Genomic DNA, 18379 nt, shown 5'->3' with positions numbered 1-18379 from the left:
GCCCAGTGGATCCCTCAATACGCTGATAAGATTCACCCTCTCTTAAAAGCCACTCATTCCCCCCTCTCAGCTGAAGCCCAAATAGCTTTTGACTACCTCTGGAATCACATTGTGAAAGCCGCTATGCACGTGGTGGACAAGAATGTACCTTTCCAGGAAAGCTACACTTCAGGCGTAACCATGACCGTGACCCTCAACCAGGCAGGCAGGCCGGTTGCATTTTTTTCTCAAACATTACAAGGCCACGAGCTCCGGAACCCATCTGTGGAAAAGGAGGCTCAAGCCATTGTAGAAGCCGTGAGGCACTGGAGACACTACCTGGCTGGTAGGAAATTTACACTCCTCACTGACCAGCGCTCTGTTCCATTCATGTTTAATAATGTTGAGGGGCAAAATCAAAAATGACAAGATTGCTAGGTGGAGGATCGAGCTCTCCACCTACAATTATGACTGCCTATCTGCCTGGAGCCCTTAATGACCCTCCAGATGCCTTATCCAGAGGAAGCTGTGCCTCTGCACACACCAGCCAACTGTGGTCTCTGTATAATGAACTCTGCCATCCAGGGGTTACACGTATGGCTCATTTTGTCAAGGTGCGCAATCTGCCCTACTCCATGGAAGACATCAGGGAAATGACCAGGTCTTACTAGGTCTGCGTGGAGTGCAAGCCACACTTCTACTGTCCTGCAAAGGCGCACCTGATCAAGTCATTCAGGCCCTTCAAAAGGCTCAGTGTCGATTTTAAGGGACAACCCCTCCACAAATAGGAACATCTTCCTCTCTGTCATTGATGAGTACTCCCGCTTCCCTTTCGCCATTCCATGTCCATATGTACACTTCGTCAGTCATAAAGACCGTAGATCCCATTTTCGCTCTGTTCAGGTATCCCAGCTATATTCATAGCGACCAGAGCTCATCCTTTATGAGTGACGAGCTACGTCATTACCTGCTGGCGAGGGACATTGCATCCAGCAGGACTACTAGCTACAATCCCTGGGGGTCAAGGCAGGTTGAAAAGGAGAACGCCACAGACTGGAAAGCTGTCAAACTGGCCCTAAAGTCAAAAGGCCTTCCAGACTCACGCTGGCAGGAAGTCCTCCCTATAGCGCTCCATTCCATCCGGCTGCTACTGTGTACTGTGACCAATGCTACTCTTCACGAACTCCTATTCAATTTTGATAGAAGGTCGGCATTGGGAACTACACTCCCAGTCTGGCTCACCACTCCTGGTCCAGTCCTTCTCAGGAAACATGTAAGGAGAAGCAAGACCGACTCCCTGGTGAAAAGGGTGAAACTGCTCCACGCCAATCCCACATACGCCTATGTGGAGTACTCAGATGGCAGGGAGGATACTGCCTCCATCAAGGATCTGGTACCCTGGAACAAGTGCCCTGCGAGCCACGGAGCTCATTCTTGCCACCCCCAATCAGGGCTTCAGGGGATATGGTTCAGGAGAAAAGTGTATCCTCCTCCACCATTGAGCCGGAGACCCAGCCCACCTCTCCTACCTCACAAGGGACCGGGAGACCCAAGGAGCCCAAGGCTCCCCTGGTGCTAAGGCGCTCTAGCAGGATCTCCAGACCCCTGGACTGCTTAAATCTGTAAATTTGTAAATAACTATTTTTTTAACTTTTTTTCTTCTCTGAACCCATATTCTCTGTTTTCATTCCCAGTCCCTAAATGCAGTGCACTGGGATTTACTGGTAGTGTGTTGTGCTGATGGCTGGCCCTGCCTCCTGGCTCTGCGCCCCATCTACTCACACCTAAACTCAGAACCCTTCTGAAGATGACTGTGAGATCCAACCCATAGTTATAAGCTAATAAAAGTGTTTGTTCTCCCTCCAGTCGCGAGAGCTTTTATTCACACTACACACACCCATTTCACGCGTGCACCCACCTTACACACACAGTGCCCCTGCCCTTCCTGATCCTGCCCGTGCCAACAGTGCCCCTGCCCTTCCTGACCCTGCCTGTGCCAACAGTGCCCCTGCCCTTCCTGACCCTGCCCATGCTTACAGGTCAGTTGGTGGTCTTCCTCCTCGTTGGTGGTGAAGTTGTTGTTGGAACCTGGGATGTTCCGGTGTGCCATCGGACACCCGTTCTGTTGCCAGTTCTGCTCCTTCATCATCCTGGGCTGCTTTCTGCTGCGGTCTGACAGAGCACAGTCATTGCCCCCCCCGCTCTAATGCCAATGGTCTGGGTTCATGTGGACAGCAGTGGCCCCCCCCCCATGGGTGGGTGGGTAAGGATATGGTCTGAATGGGTGGAGGAAAACCCAAACAGGACAGACATGCTGAGACAGAGCCTGGAGTTCTCCAGGGGGTTGAGAAAGACAATATTTTTACAGGAGCAAAATTACGACCATTCTGTCTGGCTGCAACATTGTGTGGTCTGGTAGCTGCAAAGCATTGGACCAGAACTCAATATAGGTTCACTGAGGCTCCCTTTCCTCTATTGACAATTTTCACCAAGAGCATTGCTTAAACAGGGCTCAAGAAATTATTTGAGGACCCTTTCCATACTGTATATAATTTCTTTGATCTACATCAGGAAGGAGATACAGGAGCATCAAAATCAGGTTGGCATGGCTGGGAAATAGCTTTATCCTGCAGGCTGTGAGATTGATGAACAGTGTCCTGTAACTGAGGAAATCATCCCAAAATATCTATATATTTTAAATGTTCTCAATTTATTTCTATGATTATTATGTGCTGTCTATGTGTGTGCACCATCTTCCGGAGAAATGCTGTTTCGTCCAGTTGTATAAGCACAGTCAGATGATAATAAACTTGAACTTAATTCCACTGACAGGATGATGGGATGGCTATTGGCATGCGCAGATCACTTTTCATGTTGCATGGGCAGATCATCCAGATGAGAAGAACCATCTCCATGACCCTCAGTACACCAGAGCAGACAGGGTGGCCACTGCAAAGTTGCCAGCACTGCAGGATTCCTGAAAGTGTGGGCGTTCAGTGACTGCGCCCACACTGGATCTCCTGCTCCGTGCGGAAGACATCCAGATCTTTGGGAACTCCAGCCCCGCTCTCTCCCATCAATGCAGCATCTATTCTGTGTTCTGGGCAGTGGTGTGCCCCTTTTAGGGCTGGCAGCAAAGATCGAGTTGTGAAGCTCAAAGCTGGGAGCTGGCAGAAGTTTCAAAGGAGCAATAGATCATGCAGGGAGACTTCGCAATACTGTTCTGGATCTGAGCTCTCTATCTTACAGTACCGCAGCACTTGTCCGTGATGCTCTCTATCTTACAGTACCCCAGCCATGCCTATAATGCTTTCCATCTTACCATTCCCCAGTCCTTGCACATGATGCACTCCATCTTACAGTACCCCAGCCCATGCCCAAGTTGCAGCCCATCTTACAGTTCCCCAGCCATTGCACACAAGGCTCACCATCTTGCAGTACCCCAGGCCTTGCCTAAGATGCTCTCCATCTTACTGTTCCCCAGCCCTTGCCCATGATGCTCTCAATCTTACCATTCCCCAGCGCTTGCCCATAATGCAGTCCATCTCATATAACCCCAGCCCTTGCCCACAATACTTTTCATCTTACTGTTCCCCAGCTCTTGCCCATAATGTTCTCCATCTTATTGTTCATCAGCCCTTTCCCAAGATGTTCTCCCTCTTACAATACCCCAAGCTTTCCCCACGATACTATCCATCTTGCAGTACCCTAGCGCTTGCCCATAATGTTCTCTATCTTACAGTACCTCAGTCCATGCCCACGATGCTCTCCATCTTACAGTACCTCAGTCCATGCCCACGATACTCTCCATCTTACAGATACCAAGCCCTTACCCACGATGCTCTCTATCTTACAATACCCTAGCAATTGCACATAATGCTCTTCATCTTACAGTATCCCAGTGCTTGCCCATGATGTTTTACAACAGACCATAACCCAGTGAAAGCCCACGATGCTCACCATCTTACAATTCCACAGCCCTTGCACACGATGCCCTCCATCTTTTTTTAAATTTTTTATTTTTCACACTATAAACCACATTGATCAAGATACATACATTTTTCTTTTCAAATATATAGTGTCGTTTTCTCCCCCCCTCTTCCCATCCCACCCTCCCTACCTCCCCTCCCATTCATTTAAAGTGCAGAATCTAAGATACATTAAACCCGTCAAACAATGTTGTCACTCAATAAAAATAAACAAGAAATTCCACTGAGTCAATTCTTTTCATTTCCTTCTCCTTCTGTCATTTTAGGTGGTAGATGTCCCCGGTAGGTTTTCTCTATTGTGTTTCATGTATGGCTCCCATATTTGTTCAAATATTGTAATATTATTTCTTAAATTATATGTTATTTTTTCTAATGGAATACATTTATTCATTTCTATATACCATTGTTGTATTCTCAAGTTATCTTCTAATTTCCAGGCTGACATAATACATTTTTTTGCTACAGCTAAGACTATCCTAACAAATCTTTTTGTGCACCATCCAAATCAAGTCCAAATTCTTTGTATTTTATGTTACTTAGGAGGAAGATCTCTGGGTTTTTTGGTATATTGCTTTCTGTGATTTTATTTAATATCTGGTTTAGATCTTCCCAAAATTTTTTCACTTTCTCATACGTCCAGATTGCATGAATTGTTGTTCCCATTTCCTTTTTGTAACGAAAACATCTGTCAGATACTGTTGGGTCCCATTTAATTACCTTTTGAGGTGTAATGTATAGCCTGTGTATCCAGTTATATTGTATCATACGTAACCTCGTGTTTATTGTATTTTTCATAGTTCCAGAGCATAACTTCTCCCATGTTTCCTTCTTTATCTTTATGTTTAAATCTTGTTCCCACTTTTGTTTAATTTTACCATTTGTTTCCTCATTCTTCTTTTCTTGCAGTTTAATATACATATTTGTTATAAATTTTTTGATTATCATTGTGTCTGTAATCACATATTCAAAATTACTTCCCTCTGGTAACCTCTGACTGCTTCCCAATTTGTCCTTCAAGGATTTCAGTTGGTAGTATGCCAACACTGTATCTTGAGTTATATTATATTTATGCTTCATTTTTTCAAAGGACAGTAATTTATTTCCTGAAAAGTAATTTTCTATTCTTTTGATTCCTTTTTTCTCCCATTCTCTAAAGGAAAGGTTATCTATTGTAAAAGGGATTAGTTGATTTTCCGTCAGTATTAGTTTTGGTGGTGTTGTGGACAGTGAGGTAGATTACCGTAGATTAAAAGGTGATTTAGGAAGGCTGGAGGTGTGGGGTGAGAAATGGCTGATGGAATTTAATACAGATAAATGTGAGGTGCTACATTTTGGAAAGGCAAATTTAAATAGGTCATATACATTGAATGGTAGACAATTGAGGAGTGCAGAGCAACAAAGGGATTTAGGAGTTATGGTAAATAGTACCCTCAAGGCTGATACTCAGGTAGATGGTGTGGTGAAGAAGGCATTTGGAATGTTGGCCTTCATAAATCGGAGTATTGAATTCAAGAGTAGGGAGGTTATGATGAAATTATACAAGGCATTGGTGAGGCCAAATTTGGAGTACAGTGTACAGTTTTGGTCACCAAATTATAGGAAAGATATAAACAAAATAGAGAGAGTGCAGAGGAGGTTCATGAGAATGTTGACAGGATTTCAGGGTCTGAGTTACAGGGAAAGGTTGTGCAGACTGGGGCTTTTTTCACTGGAACGTAGAAGATTGAGAGGGGACTTGATAGAGGTGTTTAAGATTTTAAAAGGGACAGACAGAGTAAATGTGGATAGGATTTTTCAATTAAGAAAGGGGGAGATTCAAACTAGAGGACATTATTTAAGATTGAAGGGGGAAAATTATAAGGGGAAGATGAGGGGAAATTTCTTTACGCAGAGGGTGGTGGGGATGTGGAATGAGCTTCCGGCAAACGTGGTCGAGGCGGGATCATTGGTTACATTTAAGGAAAGACTGGATCGTTACATGGATAGGAGGGGACTAGAGGGGTATGGATCGGGTGCTGGTCAGTGGGACTAGGAGGGTGGGGATTTGCTACGGCATGGACTAGTAGGGCCGAACTGGCCTGTTCTGTGCTGTAAGTGGTTATGTGGTTATATGGTTATAATTGGTAATTTGTTTTATTCCTTTCTACATGAATCTTCTTCCAAATATTGAGCAGATGATGTAATACTGGAGAATTCCTACATTGTACCAATTTTTCATCCCATTTATATAATATATGTTCAGGTATCTTCTCCCCTATTTTATCTAGTTCTAATCTAGTCCAATCTGGCTTTTCCCTTGTTTGATAAAAATGTGATAGGTATCTTAATTGTGCGGCTCTATAATAATTTTTAAAGTTTGGCAGTTGTAAGCCTCGTTTATACCATTCTGTTAATTTATCTAGTGCTATCCTCGGTTTCCCCCCTTTCCATAAAAATTTCCTTATTATTTTCTTTAACTCCTTGAAGAATTTCTCCGTCAAGTGTATTGGCAATGCCTGAAATAGGTATTGTATCCTTGGGAAAATGTTCATTTTAATACAGTTTATCCTTCCTATTAGTGTTAGTGGTAAGTCTTTCCAATGCTCTAAGTCGTCCTGTAATTTTTTCATTAGTGAATAATAATTGAGTTTATAAAGATGGCCGAGGTTTTTATTTATTTGTATACCTAGGTATCTTATTGCTTGATTTTGCCATCTGAATGGTGATTCTTTCTTAAATTTTGAGAAATCCGCATTATTCATTGGCATTTCTTCACTTTTATTTGCGTTAATCTTGTAACCCGACACTTCTCCATATTCCTTCAATTTCTTATATAATTCTTTTATTGATATTTCTGGTTCTGCTAAGTATACTATAACGTCATCTGCAAATAAACTGATTTTATATTCCTTGCCTTTTATTTTTATCCCTTTTATTTTATTTTCTGTTCTTATCAATTCTGCTAGTGGTTCTATAGCTAACGCAAACAATAAGGGTGATAATGGGCATCCCTGCCTTGTTGATCTGCTTAAGTTAAATTGCTTTGATATATATCCATTTACTGTCACTTTCGCCAATGGCCTCTTATATAATGCTTTAATCCAATTAATATACTTCTCTGGTAAACTGAATTTTTGCAATACTTTGAATAAATAATTCCATTCTACTCTGTCAAAGGCCTTCTCTGCGTCTAAAGCAACTGCTACTGTTGGAGCTTTATTCCCTTCTACTGCATGAATTAAGTTAATAAATTTACAAATATTGTCTGTTGTTCGTCTTTTTTTAATAAATCTAGTTTGGTCTAAATTTACCATTTTCGGTACATACTCTGCTAATCTGTTTGCTAATAGTTTAGCTATTTATCTTATAATCTGTGTTAAGTAAAGATATTGGTCTATATGACACTGGTGCGAGTGGATCTTTCCCTGTCTTTGGTATTACTGTAATTATTGCTGTTTTACATGAATTTGGTAAGCTTTGTGTTTTATCAATCTGGTTGATTACTTCCAGGAGGGGAGGAATTAATAAATCTTTAAACGTTTTATAGAATTCTATTGGGAATCCATCCTCTCCTGGTGTTTTATTATTTGGTAGTTTCTTAATTATCTCTTGTATTTCTACTATTTCAAATGGTTCTGTTAATTTATTTTGTTCCTCTATTTGTAATTTTGGTAGTTCAATTTTAGTTAAAAATTCATCTATTTTGTCTTCTTTCCCTTTGTTTTCAGTTTGGTATAATTGTTCGTAGAATTCTCTGAAGTTTTCATTTATCTCCGTTGGATTATATGTGATTGTTTGTCTTTTTTCCTTGATGCCAATACCATTCTCTTAGTTTGTTCTGTCTTAAGCTGCCATGCTAGAATCTTGTGTGTTTTTTCTCCTAGTTCATAATATTTCTGTTTTGTCTTCATTATGTTCTTCTCCACCTTATATGTTTGTAGTGTTTCATATTTTATTTTTTTTATCTGCCAATTCTCTTCTTTTAGTTGTGTCTTCCTTCATTGCTAATTCTTTTTCTATATTTACTATTTCCCTTTCCAACTGCTCTGTTTCCTGATTGTAGTCCTTCTTCATCTTGGTTACATAACTTATTATTTGCCCTCTGATGAACGCTTTCATTGCGTCCCATAGTATAAACTTATCTTTCACTGATTCCGTATTTATTTCAAAGTACATTTTAATTTGTTTTTCAATAAATTCTCTAAAATCCTGCCTTTTAAGTAGCATGGAGTTTAATCTCCATCTATATATTCTTGGAGGGAAGTCCTCTAACTTTATTGTCAATATTAAGGGTGAATGGTCCGATAATATTCTAGCTTTATATTCTGTTTTTCTTACTCTGTCTTGCATACGAGCTGATAACAAAAATAGGTCTATTCTTGAGTATGTTTTTTGTCTACCCGAGTAATATGAATATTCCTTTTCCTGTGGGTGTTGTTTCCTCCATATATCCAAAAGTTGCATTTCTTCCATCGATTTAATTATAAATTTGGTTACTTTGTTCTTTCTGTTAATTTTTTCCCCAGTTTTATCCATGTTTGAATCTCAATTAAGGTTGAAATCCCCTCCTATTAGTATGTTCCCTTGCGTGTCTGCTATCTTCAAAAAAATCTCTTGCATACATTTTTGATCTCCTTCGTTAGGTGAATATACATTGAGTAAATTCCAAAACTCCGAATATATCTGACATTTTATCATTACATATCTCCCTGCTGGATCTATTATTTCCTCTTCTATTTTAATTGGTACATTTTTACTGATTAATATAGCTACTCCTCTAGCTTTTGAATTATATGACACTGCTGTTACATGTCCTACCCAATCTCTCTTTAATTTCTTGTGCTCCATTTCAGTTAAATGTGTTTCTTGCACGAGTGCTATATCAATTTTTTCTTTTTTCAGTAAATTTAGCAGTTTCTTCCTTTTGATTTGGTTATGTATTCCGTTAATATTTAAAGTCATATAGTTCAACATAGCCATTTCAAACTATGTTTATCTTTCCTTTCCATTTCCTTATCATCACCTTTCCTTCTTATCCATTTCTGCTTTCTTGTTTTGAACACTTTATAAGACAACATTTCTAAAACATCAAACATTTCCCTTATTCTCCTATCTAAAATTTCTTTAATCCCACTATCCCCTCCCCTTCCTGAGTTGCCCTTTATCCCTTGTCGGGCAACCACATCTCCCCTCTCCATTTGGATTTGCGAATTCACTCGCAAGCGTCAACTGATTTCGCAGTGACCGTAACTCCTCCCCACCCAGCCCCCCCAGAAAAGATTTCAATTTTCATATATAACAAAGGTCACTCTCTTAATTCCCTGCTTACTTCCTCTCTTCCCTTTCATTCCCTTATTAATTCTTATCTATTCTCTCTATATTTTCCTTTAAATACAGATACACTCATGTACACACATATATACACACACACACACATATATATATATATATATATATTTATATACCCATATACACACATACATATAGTTCGTGGTCATTTTAACTCTCGTTACATGTCTTCATCTCTCTGCCTGTTTTGTAGTTGTTCTGCAAATTTTCGTGCTTCCTCCAGATCCGAGAATAGTCTGTTTTGCTGCCCTGGAATAACTATTTTAAGTACCGCTTTAGCATAAATTAATATCCTTTTTTCCATAGGATCGTTTTTTGCTGTATTAAACTCCTTTCTCTTCTTCAGGAATTCAAAAGTTATGTCTGGATAGAAAAAAAATTTTTGACCTTTGTATTCCAGTGGCTTTTTGTCTTCTCTTATTTTCTTCATTGCTTTCTCCAATATATTTTCTCTTGTTATATATCTTAAGAATTTTACTAAAGTGGATCTTGGTTTTTGCTGTGACTGTGGTTTCAGGGCTAATGTTCTATGTGCCCTTTCTATTTCCATTTCTTCCTGTAATTCTGGTCTTCCTAGGACCCTGGGGATCCAATCTTTTATAAATTCTCTCATATTCTTGCCTTCTTCATCTTCCTTAAGGCCCACTATCTTTATATTATTTCTTCTATTATAATTTTCCATTATATCTATCTTCTGAGCTAACAGTTCTTGTGTCTCTTTAACTTTTTTATTAGATTCCTCTAATTTCTCTTTTAAGTCCTCTACTTCCATTTCTACGGCTGTTTCTCATTCTTCCACCTTGTCCCCTCTTTTTCCTATACTGACATGACCATCTCTATTCTATTCATTTTTTCTTCTGCACTTTTAATTCTTCTTTTTATTTCACTAAATTCTTGTAATTGCCATTCTTTTACTGATTCCATATATTCTTTAAAAAAAAATATCCATTGTCTTGCCTTTCCCTTCTTCCATTTCTCTATGTTCTTCTTCTTCTTCCTCTGGGTTGGTCATCTGTTGTTTCCTTGTTTTCTTTTTACTCTCTTCTTTCTTGTTCTCGTTGTTTTCTATGTTCTCTTCCTGTTGTTGTGTTGCAGCTGTCATCCTCAGCTGTGGAGATCAACTCCTCAGCTGGTCCCCCCTCCCGTCAGTGTTTTTCTTTTCATGCGCATCGCGCATATGCGACTCCTCGCGCATGCGCAGTTGCGCATTTTTACTTGGCTCCGCGAGCCATTTTTGTAGTCCCGAGCTCGGGACTTCAACTGACCTTAGGGTGCGGGCTTCTTTCTCCGTGGCGGGCCTCCTCGGACAGGTAAGGCCTTCACCTTCTTCTTCCGACGTTCTTTCTTCTTCTCTTCTTCCCGTTGCTTTCGAATTTTCTTTCTTCGCTGCCATTTTCTTCCCACCTTTACTTTCACTTTATTTTAATTTTTATGTTTGTGCCTTTGTGTTTTGTGTATTTTTTAAAAACTTTTCCGGAGAGGGCTGGAGTTCCCTGACCGGCCACTACTCCATCTCGTGACTCCTGATGCTCTCCATCTTACTGATACCCAGCTCTTGCCCATGATGCTCTCCATCTTAACATTCCCCAGACATTGCCCATGATGCTCTCAATCTTACAATACCCTAGCACTTGTACATAATGCTCTTCATCTTACAGTATCCCAGCACTTGCCCACGTTGTTTTACAACATACCATAACCCAGCCAAAGCTCACAATGCTCTTATTTTTACAGTAACCCAGCGCTTGCCCATAATGCTGTCCATCTTACAGTGCCCCAACACTTGTTCTCAATGATCTCCATCTTACAGTATCCCAGCACTTGCCCACGATGCTCTCAATCTTACCATTCCCCAGCCATTGCCCATAATGCAGTCCATCTTATATAAACCCAGCCCTTGCCCACAATACTCTTCATCTTACAGTTCCCCATTCCTTGTCCACAATGTTCTACACCTTACAGTACCTCAGCCCATACCCATGTGCTCCCCATCTTACTGTTCCCCAGCTCTTGCCCATAATGTTCTCCATCTTATTGTTCCTCAGCCCTTGCCCAAGATGTTCTCCCTCTTACAGTACCTCAAGCTTTCCCCACGATACTATCCATCTTACAGTTCCCTAGCACTTGCCCATAATGTTCTCTATCTTACAGTACCCAAGTCCTTGACCATGATGCTCTCCATCTGACATTTCCCCAGCCCTTACCCATGATGCTCTCCATCTTACAGTTCCCCAGCTCTTGCCCATGATGCTCTCCATCTTACAGTACCTCAGTCCATGCCCACGATGCTCTCCATCGTAAAGATAACAAGCCCTTACCCACGATGCTCTCCATCTTACAATACCCTAGCAATTGTACATAATGCTCTTCATCTTACAGTATCCCAGCACTTGCCCATCATGTTTTACAACAGACCATAACCCAGCCAAAGCCCACGATGCTCTCCATTTTACAGTACCCCGTCGCTTGCAAGTAATGCTCTCCATTTTACAGTAGCCCAACCCTTACTCTAAATGCTCACCATCTTACAGATTCCCATCCCTTGTCCATGATGTTCTACACTTTACAGTACCCCAGCCTGTACCCATGATGCTCCCCATCTTACTGTTCCCCAGTGCTTGCCCATAATGCTCTCAATCTTACAGTACCAGAGCCATTGCCCACGATGCTCCCCATCTCTTGTCCATGATGTTCTACAGTTTACCGTAGCTCAGCCTGTACCCATGATGCTCCCCACCACAGAGTTCCCCAGCCCTTGCCCATAATGTTCTCCATCTTATTGTTCCTCAGCCCTTGCCCATGATGCTCTCCATCTTACAATACCCTAGCAATTGTACATAATGCTCTTCATCTTACAGTACCCCAGCGCTTGCCCATAATGCTCTCCATCTTACAGTGGCCCAACCCTTACACTCAATGCTCTCCATCTTACAGTTCCCCATCCCTTGTCCATGATGTTCTACACTTTACAGTACCCCAGCCTGTACCCATGATGCTCCCCATCTTACCGTTCCCCAGCCCCTGCCCATAGTGTTCTCCATCTTACAGAACCCATGTCCTTGACCATGATGCTATCCATCTTACCGTTCCCCCGCCATTGCCCACAGTGCACTCCATCTTACAGTACCCCACCCCTTGCCCACAATGCTCGCCATCTTACAGTTCCCCAGCTCTTGCCTACAATGCTCTCCATCTTATAGTAGACTAGCACTTGTACATAATGCACTTCATCTTACAATATCCCAGCAGTTGCTCACGAACTTTTACAACATACCATAATCCAGCCATTGCCCACGATGCTCTCCATTTTACAGTTCCCCTGCCATTGCCCACAATGCTCTCCATTTTATATCACCCCAACCTTTCCCATGATGCTCTCCATCTTACAATTCCACAGCCCTTGCCCACGATGTACTCCATCTTACAGTACTCCAGTCTTTGCCACGATGCTCTCCATCTTACAGTACCCTAGCACTTGTACATAATGCTCTTCATCTTACAGTATCCCAGCACTTGCCCTTGTTGTTTTACAACATACCATAACCCAGCCAAAACTCACAATGCTCTTAATTTTACATTAACCCAGCGCTTGCCCATAATGCTGTCCATCTTACAGTGCGCCAACCCTTGTTCTCAATGCTCTCCATCTTACAGTACCCCAGCACTTGCCAAGTCTTTGACCACAATGCTATCTATCTAACCATTCCCCCACCATTGTGCAGAATGCACTCCATCTTACAGCACCCCAGCCCTTGCCCATGATGCTCTGCAAGCTCCCGTAACCCAGCCATTGCACATGATACTCTCCATCTTACAGTACCAGAGCCATTGCCCACAATGCTCTCCACCTTACAGTTCCCCATCCCTTGTCCACGAAGTTCTACACCTTACAGTACCTCAGCCCGTACCCCTGATGCGCCCCACCTTACAGTACCCCAGCCCTTGCCCACGATAGTCTACACATAACAGTAGCTCAGCCCATACCCATGATGCTCCCCACCTTAGAGTTCCCCAGCCGTTGCCCATAATGTTCTCCATCTTATTGTTCCTCAGCCCTTGCCCAAGATGTTCTCCATCTTACCGTGCCCCAACCCTTGCACACGATACTCCCCATCTTAAAGTTCCCCAGCGCTTGGCCATAATGCTCTCAATCTTACAGTTCCTGAGTCATTACCCACGATGCTCTCAATCTTACCGTTCCCCAGCAATTGCCCACAATGCAGTCCATCTTATATAACCCCAGCACATGCCCACAATACTCTTCATCTTACAGTTCCCCATCCCTTGACCACGATGTTCTACACCTTACAGTACCCTAGCCCGTACGTATGTGCTCCCCATCTTACATTTACCCAGCCCTTGCCCATAATGCTCTCCATCTTACAGTTCCCCAGCCATTGCCCACGAAGGTCTCCACATTAAGGTACCCCAGCCACTGCCCACAATGCTCTCAATCTTACTATTCCGCAGCCCTTGCCCACGATACTCTGCATCTTAGAGTACCTCCGTCCATGCCCACGATGCTCTCTAATGTACGGATATACAACCCTTGCCCACCATGATCCTACAATACCCTCGCACTTGTACATAATGCTCTTCATCTTACAGTATCCCAGCACTTGCCCACGTTGTTTTACAACATACCATTACCCAGCCAAAGCTCACAATGCTCTTATTTTTACAGTAACCCAGCGCTTGCCCATAATGTTGTCCATCTTACAGTGCCCCAACACTTGTTCTCAATGCTCTCCATCTTACAGTATCCCAGCACTTGCCCATAATGTTCTCCATCTTAGAGTACCCAAGTCTTTGACCACAATGCTATCCATCTATCCATTCCCCCACCATTGCGCAGAATGCACTCCATCTTACAGTATCCCAGCCCTTGCCCATGATGCTTTGCAACCTTCCATTACCCAGCCCTTGCCCACAATACTCTCCATCTTACAGTTTCCCAGCGATTGCCCATAATGCTCTCAATCTTACAGTACCAGAGCCATTGCCCACGATGCTCTCAATTTTACAGTTCCCCAGCCCTTGCCCACGAAGCTCTCCACTTCAAAGTAGACCAGCCCTTGCCCACGATGCTCTCAATCTTACCATTCCCCAGCCATTGCCCATAATGCAGTCCATCTTATATAAACCCAGCGCTTGCCCATAATACTCTTCATCTTACAGTTCCCCATTCCTTGTCCACGATGTTCTACACCTTACAGTACCTCAGCCCATACCCATGTGCTCCCCATCTTACTGTTCCCCAGCTCTTGCCCATAATGTTCTCCATCTTATTGTTTCTCAGCCCTTGCCCAAGATGTTCTCCCTCTTACAGTACCCCAAGCTTTCCCCACGATACTATCTATCTTACAGTACCCTAGCACTTGCCCATAATGTTCTCTATCTTACAGTACCCAAGTCCTTGACCATGATGCTCTCCATCTGACATTTCCCCAGCCCTGACCCATGATGCTCTCCATCTTACAGTTCCCCAGCTCTTGCCCATGATGCTCTCCATCTTACAGTACCTCAGTCCATGCACATGATGCTCTCCATCGTACAGATAACAAGCCCTTACCCATGATGCTCTCCATCTTACAATACCCTAGCAATTGTACATAATGCTCTTCATCTTACAGTATCCCAGCACTTGCCCATCATGTTTTACAACAGACCATAACCCAGCCAAAGCCCACGATGTTCTCCATTTTACAGTACCCCGTCACTTGCCAGTAATGCTCTCCATTTTCCAGTGGCCCAACCCTTACTCTCAATGCTCACCATCTTACAGATTCCCATCCCTTGTCCATGATGTTCTACACTTTACAGTACCCCAGCCTGTACCCATGATGCTCCCCATCTTACTGTTCCCCAGCGCTTGCCCATAATGCTCTCAATCTTACAGTACCAGAGCCATTGCCCACGATGCTCCCCATCTCTTGTCCATGATGTTCTACAGTTTACAGTAGCTCAGCCCATACCCATGATGCTCCCCACCTTAGAGTTCCCCAGCCCTTGCCCATAATGTTCTCCATCTTATTGTTCCTCAGCCCTTGCCCAAGATGTTCTCCATCTTACCGTGCCCCAACCCTTGCACACGATACTCCCCATCTTAAAGTTCCCCAGCGCTTGCCCATAATGCTCTCAATCTTACAGTACCAGAGCCATTGCCCACGATGCTCCCCATCTCTTGTCCATGATGTTCTACAGTTTACAGTAGCTCAGCCTGTACCCATGATGCTCCCCACCTTAGAGTTCCCCAGCCCTTGCCCATAATGTTCTCCATCTTATTGTTCCTCAGCCCTTGCCCATGATGCTCTCCATCTTACAATACCCTAGCAATTGTACATAATGCTCTTCATCTTACAGTACCCCAGCGCTTGCCCATAATGCTCTCCATCTTACAATGGCCCAACCCTTACACTCAATGCTCTCCATCTTACAGTTCCCCATCCCTTGTCCATGATGTTCTACACTTTACAGCACCCCAGCCTGTACCCATGATGCTCCCCATCTTACCGTTCCCCAGCCCCTGCCCATAGTGTTCTCCATCTTACAGAACCCATGTCCTTGACCATGATGCTATCCATCTTACCATTCCCCCGACATTGCCCACAGTGCACTCCATCTTACAGTACCCCACCCCTTGCCCACAATGCTCGCCATCTTACAGTTCCCCAGCTCTTGCCTACAATGCTCTCCATCTTATAGTAGACTAGCACTTGTACATAATGCACTTCATCTTACAATATCCCAGCAGATGCTCACGAAGTTTTACAACATACCATAATCCAGCCATTGCCCACGATGCTCTCCGTTTTACAGTTCCCCTGCCATTGCCCACAATGCTTTCCATTTTATATCACCCCAACCTTTCCCATGATGCTCTCCATCTTACAATTCCACAGCCCTTGCCCACGATGTACTCCATCTTACAGTACTCCAGTCTTTGCCCACGATGCTCTCCATCTTACAGTACCCTAGCACTTGTACATAATGCTCTTCATCTTACAGTATCCCAGCACTTGCCCACGTTGTTTTACAACATACCATAACCCAGCCAAAACTCACAATGCTCTTAATTTTACATTAACCCAGCGCTTGCCCATAATGCTGTCCATCTTACAGTGCGCCAACCCTTGTTCTCAATGCTCTCCATCTTACAGTACCCCAGCACTTGCCAAGTCTTTGACCACAATGCTATCTATCTAACCGTTCCACCACCATTGTGCAGAATGCACTCCATCTTACAGCACCCCAGCCCTTGCCCATGATGCTCTGCAAGCTCCCGTAACCCAGCCATTGCCCATGATACTCTCCATCTTACAGTACCAGAGCCATTGCCCACATTGCTCTCCACCTTACAGTTCCCCATCCCTTGTCCACGAAGTTCTACACCTTACAGAACCTCAGCCCGTACCCCTGATGCGCCCCACCTTACAGTACCCCAGCCCTTGCCCACGATAGTCTACACTTTACAGTAGCTCAGCCCATATCCATGATGCTCCCCACCTTAGAGTTCCCCAGCCCTTGCCCATAATGTTCTCCATCTTATTGTTCCTCAGCCCTTGCCCAAGATGTTCTCCATCTTACCGTGCCCCAACCCTTGCACATGATACTCCCCATCTTAAAGTTCCCCAGCGCTTGGCCATAATGCTCTCAATCTTACAGTTCCTGAGTCATTACCCACGATGCTCTCAATCTTACCGTTCCCCAGCAATTGCCCACAATGCAGTCCATCTTATATAACCCCAGCACATGCCCACAATACTCTTCATCTTACAGTTCCCCATCCCTTGACCACGATGTTCTACACCTTACAGTACCCTAGCCCGTACGTATGTGCTCCCCATCTTACATTTACCCAGCCCTTGCCCATAATGCTCTCCATCTTACAGTTCCCCAGCCGTTGCCCACGAAGGTCTTCACATTAAGGTACCCCAGCCCCTGCCCACAATGCTCTCAATCTTACTGTTCCGCAGGCCTTGCCCACGATACTCTGCATCTTAGAGTACCTCCGTCTATGCCCACGATGCTCTCTAATGTACGGATATACAACCCTTGCCCACCATGATCCTACAATACCCTCGCACTTGTACATAATGCTCTTCATCTTACAGTATCCCAGCACTTGCCCACGTTGTTTTACAACATACCATAACCCAGCCAAAGCTCACAATGCTCTTATTTTTACAGTAACCCAGCGCTTGCCCATAATGCTGTCCATCTTACAGTGCCCCAACACTTGTTCTCAATGCTCTCCATCTTACAGTATCCCAGCACTTGCCCATAATGTTCCCCATCTTACAGTACCCAAGTCTTTGACCACAATGCTATCCATCTATCCATTCCCCCACCATTGCGCAGAATGCACTCCATCTTACAGTATCCCAGCCCTTGCCCATGATGCTTTGCAACCTTCCATTACCCAGCCCTTGCCCACAATACTCTCCATCTTACAGTTCCCCAGCGATTGCCCATAATGCTCTCAATCTTACAGTACCAGAGCCATTGCCCACGATGCTCTCAATTTTACAGTTCCCCAGCCCTTGCCCACGAAGCTCTCCACTTCAAAGTACCCCAGCCCTTGCCCACGATGCTCTCAATCTTACCATTCCCCAGCCATTGCCCATAATGCAGTCCATCTTATATAAACCCAGCCCTTGCCCACAATACTCTTCATCTTACAGTTCCCCATTCCTTGTCCACAATGTCTACACCTTACAGTACCTCAGCCCATATCCATGTGCTCCCCATCTTACTGTTCCCCAGCTCTTGCCCATAATGTTCTCCATCTTATTGTTCCTCAGCCCTTGCCCAAGATGTTCTCCCTCTTACAGTACCCCAAGCTTTCGCCACGATACTATCCATCTTACAGTACCCTAGCACTTGCCCATAATGTTCTCTATCTTACAGTACCCAAGTCCTTGACCATGATGCTCTCCATCTGACATTTCCCCAGCCCTTATGCATGATGCTCTCCATTTTATAGTTCCCCAGCTCTTGCCCATGATGATCTCCATCTTACAGCACCTCAGTCCATGCCCATGATGCTCTCCATCGTACAGATAACAAGCCCTTACCCACGA

General features: G+C 43.7%; 1 protein-coding gene across 4 annotated transcripts in view; it reads right to left on the bottom strand.

Annotated features, from left to right (window-relative positions):
* The window catches only part of agbl2 (AGBL carboxypeptidase 2), a 191103-nt gene that overhangs the window by 117287 nt on the left and 55437 nt on the right, over nt 1–18379 (bottom strand). For all 4 annotated transcript variants that reach the window (XM_069894445.1, XM_069894451.1, XM_069894459.1 and 1 more), the window contains exon 2: nt 2017–2151. In XM_069894445.1, coding sequence (XP_069750546.1) covers nt 2017–2128 — 112 coding nt within the window. In that variant the 5' untranslated portion in view covers nt 2129–2151. The remainder of the gene's footprint in view (nt 1–2016; nt 2152–18379) is intronic.

The sequence above is a fragment of the Narcine bancroftii genome, chromosome 1 (assembly GCF_036971445.1).
Source record: "Narcine bancroftii isolate sNarBan1 chromosome 1, sNarBan1.hap1, whole genome shotgun sequence".
Taxonomy (NCBI): domain Eukaryota; kingdom Metazoa; phylum Chordata; class Chondrichthyes; order Torpediniformes; family Narcinidae; genus Narcine; species Narcine bancroftii.
Note: the sequence above shows the minus strand (reverse complement) of the source record. Positions and strands in the feature narration are given on the sequence as shown.